Source organism: Peromyscus leucopus, chromosome 9, assembly GCF_004664715.2.
Source record: "Peromyscus leucopus breed LL Stock chromosome 9, UCI_PerLeu_2.1, whole genome shotgun sequence".
NCBI classification, from domain to species: domain Eukaryota; kingdom Metazoa; phylum Chordata; class Mammalia; order Rodentia; family Cricetidae; genus Peromyscus; species Peromyscus leucopus.
Genome location: NC_051070.1, coordinates 86,670,971 through 86,681,316, shown reverse-complemented (window position 1 = coordinate 86,681,316; position 10,346 = coordinate 86,670,971). Strand labels below are relative to the sequence as shown.

The window sequence follows — 10,346 nt, the reverse complement described above, 5'->3', positions numbered from 1 at the left end:
ACCCAAAAGAGCCATGTATTGTTTCTCTTTGAACTTATTCCAGTGATGTTCCATCCTAAACTTGGCAAGTTTTCCTTAAGACCTCACATAACAATCAAATGCTCACAATCCTTAATTCCACTGACTCAGAATTTTATGCCACATACAGTACATATTCAAAATTTCAATCTTTCACAGCACATTATCACAATTGTTAGGAAAATGGACTGCCATGACCAGAGACAGTTCTGACAGGGCAAGAACCAAGGAGTGGTTTTAAGGATACAGTTATACTAGAAACACGAGACCAGAAATAACTGAAAATATTCCAGACACAAATGCACGACCAAGACTCCAAGTATGCTTTGTGTTGTAGGATATAAAACTAGCCCCCTCTACGGAATGTTATGGTGACCCCCGAGACAGTCACAGTCTCTCCTGATTCAGTATCCTGCTATTTTCTGGTTGTACCAAAAAATAAACAACCAGCAAGTGATTTAACCTCTTAAAAAAATCATTTACACTTAAAAAATGGGATGAGGCAGGACTTCCTCCCACCTTTTAAAAATGTTTCTAGAGCTACTAAAAAACTCGCATTTATAAAATAGTTGATAAAAATATTCCTCTGGATTGTACAAGAAGGGAGGCGAGGACACTGACAGACACAATGGATGTTTAGTCGGACTTGGCTTCTTTCTCTTCGACTTCAGAGGCTGGACTCTGGTTCTCAGCCTCTCCATTTTCTGCAGGCACATCTGTGGTTTGCTGGTCAGCCACCTCCACCTGTTTGCCCTTTGCTCCCCTCTTCCCTTTTGTTTGCACTTTTTTGTCTGATGGTTTATCCTTTCCCGCGGCTTTCTTCAGCTTCACGTCCACCTTGGCAGGGGCGGGCTTGGCCGACAGCCTCACCGAGTGCCGCTTGGGCTCTGCCTTCGCTGCTCTGTCCCCGCTAACCTTCCTCTTGGGCATCATGACAGCGCTGGGTGGGAGGCGCGTACGAGGCCGAACCCATCACGTAGCTACACCGCCTCACCGCCTCGGCTGCCAACTCACAAACTGTTGTGACCCGCCGTGGGGGCGGTGGGAGAACGAGATGGAACCAATCCTTTTTTCTTGATTAAATTTTTTTTCCCTTTTCTAACGGAAATTTTTTTTTTCCTTTCCGCTTTTCTATTGGGAATATTTCCTTTTTTATTTAAAATCTTTAGCTGTCTTGCCCTTACTTAACTTTGGTGCCTTTCTGCTTCAACAGTCCAATTAACTGACTGTGAGCTAGCTGCACCCATTTTAATTCATTCTTACCTTTTTTTTTTTTTTAAATTCCGGCTGGCCTTCCAAGAGTGTCCGTCAGCTTGTTCCTTCTTTCCCAGATCTCGGTGGGACCTCCATTTGTTGCGGTAACACCCACGTTACCGATACCCGTTTACCATGTCTGAGCGAAGGGCTGCGGATTAAAAATAGAGACAAGAGACAGCAAGTCATTCGCCATGGCTGAAATGCCAAATGCTGAATGCCGTTTATTGAAAGAGGGAAGAAACCTTAAATACAGGCTTACAACACAATGGAAGATCCCTGGAGGGCAGAAGTTTGCTACCTGCTACTGAATGTTCTACATTCTTGTATCTAAGTTGTTTACACCAAATGCAGGATACAGGTACAAAGAACCTCCAGTGACCGGTAGGTGAGAAGGAAACTGGCAGGGAATCTGAATAGGGAGGACATCTGGCCAAGGTCGGCAAGCAAGGTGGCAGCCACTCACAGTCGGGGGCCGGGGCCCACACTGCATGAACCCACACACCCATGTAGCAACTGCACAGCTACAATGTTTTGGATAACATTCCCTTTGCAACTATTTTCTGCCCACCTGTGGCTTTTTCCTCCATTATTTACAAAGCAGTTCAGTGAAGCAATCTTCAACTATCTAGAACAAGTGTTCTGAAGTGAATCTAACTGGACACCTTGTGTTTGTGCAAGAGTACAATGCCTACTGAAAAGCAAATGAAAATATCAAAATTTTGAAAATTAGGACTAATGAAGCCATGTCTTTTGTGGACAATGGTTCTGTTTTTCAGGCTGTGATAAGTATCAACTTCCTATTCAAAATGTGTTCTCTCCATAACACTTCCCTGCACTTCCCCCATAGACCCGAATTGACTATATCAGGTCTGATTGCCCTGAAATGATTAATTTAGGGATTTTTGTTGTTCGCAAAGGAGGTGGCAGCTCTGAGGGATTCTGTTTGTTTTGCTTTTACTTCCTTGGACGTTTCACACAGTAGCTAGAATACATTTTCATCTTATAGGTAAGCCACTGTCCGACCTCTTAGCTTCTGACGCTGGTGCTTGGCCAGGAAGTCAATCGAGCTGAAGAGAAAGGAGGAGAAATCACAGAATATTCTGAGATCTAAACACAAACCCTTCTAGGTGCTCAGAAATGTCAGTAGAATTCCCAGAAAAATAATTTGTAGCTCCACCCAACTCTTCTTTTGCTGTGTGTCTGAGTATTTCTGTGCTGGGTGGGAGTGCTCCAACATACATGTAGAGTGGAGGCCAGAGATCAGCCTTGAGTTTAGTTGCTCAGGAGGCATCCACTTAATTTTTTAGAGGCAGGGTCCCTTTCATCAGGACTTGAGCTCATCAGTTCATCATGAGCTCCAGGGACCCACGTGCCTCTATTTCCCCAGCACTGGGACTGCAAAACATGCACTGTGCTTGACTCTTTGTATACATTCTGTGTGGGGGTCCAGCTCCAGTCTGCCGAAGGGTTCTTGTGGGGAGAAGAGAGGAATTAGGAAGTATTAGATAGAAATGTAGGTGGAGATGACAAGAAAGATAGAGACACGGGATAGCTTCAGGAGAACCCATGTCAATAACCAGACACCCAAAGTTTTATTATAATGGGCTTTTTATACACTACCAAGGGAAGAGGCAAAAGACCTCCTTCTTTCAAGATCAAAGTGCAACATATAGCCAAGTGTAGCCCCTTCAAAGCACCTGGTAACCATGCCCTTGGCCAAATCATCCTATTATGCAGCCCTGCTGGATAAATCAAGCTCAGACTTTGTGATCTTGAGTAAGGCCTTAACTAGGGAGCCTCTGTGAGCCCTTCTTTATAATATAAAGGGTCCCTCAGACCCCTCAGATGGACTGTGCCTGTCTTAGGTAACCTTCTTCAACCATACAGTCTTATCTATCTTTGAAACACACTTTCCACCAAGTGTGCTCTGTCTTGAATTGATCTCTGGCAAGAAGGACTTACCTGTCGCTGACTACCAGCCTCTGGCAGAGAAAGGAACAGATTCTAACTGCATGAAGCAGCTTTTCCACTCAGAACTTGCAAATAGCTGCAATAACTATAGCAACACTCCTGCTCCTTATGGCTGCTATGCCTCCTAGTAAAGGAGTAGAGGATGAAGAAGATAGAATGGCCTTTTTAAATGGATGTAAGATGTCTATAGCAGTTTTAGCTGCATCAAATCTTTTAAATCAATAAACTCCTGATAGAATTACATCAAATAAATCATGAAACTCCTAATGCAACTGCATCAAATCTAGGGATTCCTTAGCATCATCATACCATGGTTCATTAACATTAACAAGGTTAGCATTGTAATTCTAGTATGAATATTACTATATACAATTACAATTCTCACAAACTTACATCCAAAAGCAAACTCTTACTAGAACTATTTATACTTCATAAACTTTAGCAAACATACACAAAATAGTTCCATAAACAGTTCCATTGTTGCACAAAACAGTTTGTGAGTCACCACAGTTGATAGAGTATATATGTGTAGGTGAAATCAAAACTGTCCCATTTCTGAAGTCTGGTAACTTCTGATACCAGTCTTAACATTTCACTGAAAGTTCAAGATCAGGGCCTGGCTTTATATAGCTGTCCAAGTCATAATGACTGAAGCAAAAGGCTCCAAATGTGAACAAACTCACAACCAAAACCTCGTTGCAGTCACCTTGCATGCAACAACCCAGTTCAAACAAGAAAGAGTCTCAGAAACTTCATGCTCAGCTACAGTGGCACTTTCCAGCTGGTAGCCTTCCTCTAGGCAATCTGCTCTAGGGCAAAGGTAGTGTCACTGTAGCTGAGCCATTGCAGACCTATTCAAAAAGACCTCCTTGCAGCCAGCATGAACCAGGAAGCCATCTCTTAAATGGGCTACACATTTGTTTGCCAACAGCAAACAGAAGCTGTGTGGCTTTGTCTGTTACCTTTTTTTGGCTTTTTTACCATCCTGGTCCATTTGCATCTCCTAGCTCTGTGTCCTAGGGCCTAAGGGCTTTCAATGACCTGGGGCTGCATGGGCTCAGGGTGCCTCCCCACTGCTATGAGCTGTGGCTCTCATTCAGCACCCCAGGTCATGGAGGAAACCCAGCTGTGGCCAGTCGCAGCTGCTGCACCCCAGCTCCATTACCTGTTCTGTCAGGGGTCTTCCTCTATGCTCTGCCTTGCTTGCATGGCCAAATGCCACCCCCAGGGCAGCCCCACAGTTTTGCTGGAGGGCTTCTCTCCAGGTTCCACCAAGCTCTGCAGTCCCACAATCCACGTATAAAATAATCACTCAGACGCTTATATTACTTAAAAAACTGTATGGCTGTGGTAGGCTTCTTGCTAACTGTTCTCATATCTTAAATTAACCCATTTCTATAAATCTATACCTTGCCACGTGGCTGGTGGCTTACCAGAGTCTTTACATGCTGCTTGTCCTGGTAGTGGCTGTAGTGTCTCTCCCCCCTTCTTCCTGTTTCCCCAATTCTCCTCTCTCCTTGTCCTGCCTATACTTCCTGTCTGGTCACTGGCCATCAGTGTTTTATTTATATAGAGCAATATCCACAGCACCACAGTTCTGCCTCACCCTGCCATGGGGAGCTCAGGATGCCTGGGTTCCAGCGTGTCTCTGCTGTTCAGCCTGGAGCATGGCCCTGTCTCACTCAGCAGTTCCTAAGCTGCTGCTGCTGCTGCTGGTGGTGGTGGTGGTGATGGTGCTGCTGCTGCTGCTGCTGCTGCTGCTGCTGGTGCTACTGGTGCTGCTACTGCTGCTGCTGCTGCTAGGGACTCAGACCCTGTGCACAAAACCTTCACTGCATTTTCTATGCCTGGTCATGTCTTGCCTAGGCATCTTGTCAGCCAGCAGTTTCCCTTGGGTCCATAGTACCACTTCTGCTGTGGTTCCACCCTTGGGATGCTGCCTTATCTCCACAAGGATCCCAGTGTCCCCAGAACACATGGCCAGCTGAGTGCACTCAGATTCAGAGGTGCCTGTTCCCAGCACAGTGGCTGAGTGCCCCAAGGGCATCTTTCCCTGGAGGCTTTGTCTCTTGAGCAGTGGCCAAGGAGACCTGTGCACTCATCCTCTGGGCTCTGCGCCCCCATTCTCCCAGGATGTCCCTCACTCGGCTCTGGCCTCTGGGGACTCTGGCTCCAGGTGACATACCTGCTCTGGCTGCTGGATTCAGAAGCCTCCACTACTATTTGTATGCATTCTCTCACCTGGCTCATCAAGGCTGTGGAGTATAGCCTCCAGCCATGTCTGTTCTGGCTTCAAAGTACTCTAGCTGACTGCATTCACCTCACTGCAGCTCCTTCATGACAGAAAACTTGCAGACCCTCTCTTCTTGTGCTGGCTCTCTTGGTATCTGCTGCCAATGACTTGATGGTGGCCCTTGGGTCTCAGGGATGTCAATGTTTATGATGAGGGCTTCTGAAGCCACTGCTCATTCTCAGACTGCTAAGTTTGCAGTGGCTGCACAGCCCTGGATGCTGCTTTCTGCATCCTAGGTCTTGCACTCGGGAAAATCTATCTATCCTAAATTACTTTCTATTCTACCTAAGCCTACATTTCTCATATCTAACTTAGGAGAGAGAGAGAGAGAGAGAGAGAGAGAGAGAGAGAGAGAGAGAGATGCTGAAGCCTAACTTTAGATCCTCTAGCTATTGTTTAAACAGCTGTGTATTACCCTGTTGTATATTTATAATTTACTCCCAAAAAAAGAAAATCAGCACACCCCATTATTATCTGAGCATGCCCACTTAACCTGCAGTGTTGCTTCACTTTGTCCTCTGTACCATCGTTGGGCACCATATGTGGGAGACCAGCTATAACCTGTTGAAGGGTTCTTGGGAGGAGGAGAGAGGAATAAGGACAAATTAAATAGAAATATAGATGGAGATGGAGAGAAAGACGCAGACACAGGATAGTTTCGGGAGGTCCCTGGGTCAATAACCAGCCACTCAAGGTTTTATTCTAATGGGTTTTTTATACACTACCAAGGGGAGAGGCAAATGACCTCCCCCTTTAAAAACCAAAGCATAATGTATAGTCAAGTGTAGACCCTTCAAAATACATGGTAACCACACCTTTGGCCAAATCATCCTATTATGCAACCTTCTTGGTAAAGCAAGTTCAGACTTTCTGATCTTGAGTAAGGGCTTATTAGGGAGCCTCTGTGGGACCCCATAATTCTGGGGATTGAATTCAGATCCTCATGCTCTCATGGCAAGTACTTTACCAACTGAGCTCTCTTCCCAACTCTCATCATTCAACTATTGCATGATTTACTACCACGATGAAGAACAAGAACAAATCACTACTGCAATCACTGATACAGCCAAACAGTGCTTCCAGACATCAGAAATATCCTCTTATTTGATAGTGACAAGTTCTGGTAGGATGCTATTAGCAACTGTCCCAGACCTCTCTGAGGCAAGTTGGCAGCAGATGTAACATGAGGACACTGTCATTTGCTCAGTTTTTAAATAACTTGGGACAATCATTTCTCCTCGGTTTTCTCTCATATCTGTAGCTTTATTTCTCAACTTATATTCTCTTGGCTTAATGTTTTTACATCACTAGTTCCTGTTGGCATTCCTGCCACTTCATGAAGTACTTTCTTCCTCCAGTTTCATTTTCTTCTTTGGCCTTGGGCTGAGGTGAAATATGGTAGATTTTTCTAGACTTCTAATATTTTAATTGAATTTATGTTGCTGAATGGAAGAAGTCCATTTCTATAGTCATTCCAAGCAGAACCACCCAGCAAGAGTCCAGTTAATATGAGCTTGTTACATACAGACCCACTCATTAGGCCACTCAAGGGCAATTATAAGGGATTTTAAATGTTAGGCCCATTATTAGGACTTTGAGTTTCATTTAAAGTTAAGCAGCTGGCAATGGTTCAATAAAAGGAGTTTAATATTTAAAAGAGTCAATACTTAGGGTTATTTCTTAGGCCTTAAAGGTAAGTGTGACATAAAAGTGATGAACTAACTTGGACATACTTCATTTTGTTTCTAAATTAGATTCTTAAGTGTGTAGAACTGTCAGTGTTGGAAACCTTACTGGAAAGAAAACTGTACACACCCTAAGAGATAACTGATGATCTATGTTCATCACTGCTCTCTTCACAAAAGCTAGACATCCAACAACTGAAGGATGGTAATGAAAATGTGATGCATGTACACAATGAAACTTTATTCTGCTATAGTAAGAGTGGAATTACAGAATTTGTAGATAAATGAATGTACCTGGAAAAAAATGACTATGCCGAGTTAGTTAACACAGGCCCAGATAGATAAACAATACATATTCCCTTTCATATATAGATCCCACATTTGAATCTATAGATGTGCATAAAATGAAAAATAGAAAGACACCATTGGTGAGGTATGCCTTTCATGAGGTGGGACAGCAGATAGATATGAAAATATATAGGGGCGTATTAGAAATAGAATGGTTGAAGCAGAGGCCTGTGGATGAGGAAGGGTTAACCAAAATGAGTACATGAAGGAGGTACTATTGTATCAGGGACAAATCACTCCCAGTATGTTGGCATCATGTAGTTCAAAAGGTTCACAGATGGGTGATACTGTTGGTGCTTTTCTCTCTCAGTAGCCCACATAACTCCTTTTGATACTATGAAAGCTAGCCAGCAAATAGGAAACTACTGCATAGAAACCTACTACTTTTTAAAACATACTTTAAAGAAAAATAAGAAAGAGGCAGCTTGGCTGGCAGTGCTGCTCCTCGAAACCCCAGGTTGTAAAACAAACCCCAACATTAGATGAAGTGCACTGCCTTAGGAGTTGTTGGTTAGTGAAGTCCTCCAGGTCCCTGCAATCTTGCATGCTCTTGCCATTTCTCCTGGTTGCCCTCCAGATCCAGATGACTGATGAAGATGCACACAGCTTAGGTGAAAGATACAGAAAATTCAAGCTTCCTATCATCAATTCCAAAAAGTGTAAGAGCAATCAGAATGCATTATACATGCAAAAGTTTGTCAAAGAACAAACTTGATTAGTGTAAAATATTGTGTATGGATTGAGACACTGTGATTACCAATAAGAAAGGTAATCCTCTTTAGATGTTTTTGTTTTCTTGAAAATAAGTTGAGGAATAAATACAAGAAAGGAATAATGCAGAACTGAGAAAATCTGACCTGATGAGCTACCTCCTGTTTGAGTAAAAATAAGAAAGTCACAGTAGGCTGAGAATTAAACCAAGAATGAACTGTTTCCACTGTTGCACATCCATGCACATGATCAGACAGTACAGTGCAGTTCTGTCCAGTCAGAAAGCATCTGTTTCAGATGGAGACTCACCCCAAGGCTGGGGGTCAGAGACAGAGATGTGTTGGATAAGGATGAAGTAACTGGAATTAAGATGATAAACTGATCTAATCAAGTGAGTTGCATTCTTCTCCTATAATCAGGAGACATACTTTCTTCTTTGGTGTGATACAGTCAAATGAGAAATAGAAATACTGCAATTTACTACAAGTGCCAAGCCCAATAGTTCTGAGTCTGCTAGTTCCATGACCATTTCAGGAGTCACTTTACTTTCCATTGTAAGTTTCTTCATCCCATTCTTCAGGATTTTCTCTGTACCCACATGAAAACACTAGATCTTATAGGAACACAATGCTCGACCTGTCTATCAATTCTGTTGGAATATCATGGGAGACATTGCCAGTCAGTCACAGCACTACATCCTACTAGCACAAGACACAACCTTAGAAACCTTTCCAACCAACTTCTGCAGGCAGTCACTCCTGACTGGGCTTGTTCATGAGGTTGCTCGAGGCAACAGAGGATCCAGGGGACCATGCATGGTAGAATTTTCCATCAAGTTACCACGTCATACATCACCAGCAATTATGATATCTACAATAGCTCCACTACTGCCTCCAAACTCATCTGCCTAGTTCCCTAATGTGTATTAGATACTGCTGGGAAAAGGAGATGGAGGTCAGACATAAATCTTATCTTCAAGGGGCCTGTTTGGGGGCAAAACTGAACTGTAGGTTAGCACTGCTTATGTAGAGAATTCCAAGTGTTGTTGTCAGTGTTCTGTTCACAGGAAGCTAAAGGAGCTTAGAGAAGACTTAGCAAGACTGCTCCACCCAAAGGGTATGTGCAAAAAGCTGCATGGAGAGGATAGCACTTGAGATGGGTTTTAGGAAAAGTATGAGGAACAGAGGAGAAAAGAGCATTCCCTACACAAAGAGCTACATTAAATAAAACACACAGGCAGGGAGGGAATCCTAGGGAGTGTACAGGAAACACTGAAGGCTGAGTGTTGGATTGGCCATGCTCTGGAATAGCCAGAATAAAATGGAGAGGAAGTTTGTGATCTGGTGACAGGTACTGAACATAAGAATAATACAAGTTTGGGGGATTTCTTTGGAGCAATTGAGGGAATAATGACAGCTTTGAGTTGGCACCTTGGTTGCTATGCAGTAGACTGGGACTGTCAAAGTCACATAGAATCAGCAACATGGAAACAGGCCTGAGACTCAAAGGCTTTTGTGAAGAGAAAACTGCAACTTCCAGTCTGAGTTTGGAAGGTTCTAGTACTCCTGTCAGGAACTGCAGCTGGAAGAAAAAGGAAAGCAAACTCCTCTGAGCAGTTTCATTATCCATTTCTCCAATCTGTATTCAGTCTGTGTTAGCTTGACCTGGAGAGATAGCTGTCCCTTAAGGAAAAATAAGCTATGAGCAGCTTGGTGACAGAGAACAGGGACACTGCACAGCTTGCTACATGAGTGGCAAGGAGATTTAAGAATGTTTGCCCTGTGCTAGAATAGCATTTACCTGGCAGCCCAGGATTTCGGCAGCATTGGGGAACAGGAAAGGGAGACAGAGAAGAGGAGAAGCAGGTGAAGGAGAGAGATCAGGGAAAGCACAAGGGCATACTACCCAGAGAGCTTAGCAGTTAGTTCTCAACCATCCAAATGCTGTGACCCTTTAATACAGTTCTTTGTGTTATGGTGACCCCAACCATAAAATTAGTTTTGCTGTTACTTCATACTGTAATTTTGCTAGTTATGAATTGTAACGTAAATATTGTTGGAGAT

The 10,346-nt window shown here is 43.5% G+C and overlaps 1 protein-coding gene across 1 annotated transcript; it reads right to left on the bottom strand.

Annotated features, from left to right (window-relative positions):
• Positions 1-258: 258 nt before the first annotated feature.
• On the bottom strand, positions 259-948 carry LOC114680722 (non-histone chromosomal protein HMG-14-like). Its single transcript, XM_037208827.1, has one exon. The coding sequence runs from the start codon at positions 946-948 to the stop codon at positions 655-657; it is 294 nt and encodes a 97-aa protein (XP_037064722.1). The 3' UTR covers positions 259-654.
• Positions 949-10,346: the final 9,398 nt, after the last annotated feature.

What these genes read in the sequence shown, in the direction of transcription:
- LOC114680722 (XM_037208827.1), bottom strand. Translation starts at nt 948, where the DNA reads ATGCCCAAGAGGAAGGTTAGCGGGGACAGAGCAGCGAAGGCAGAGCCC.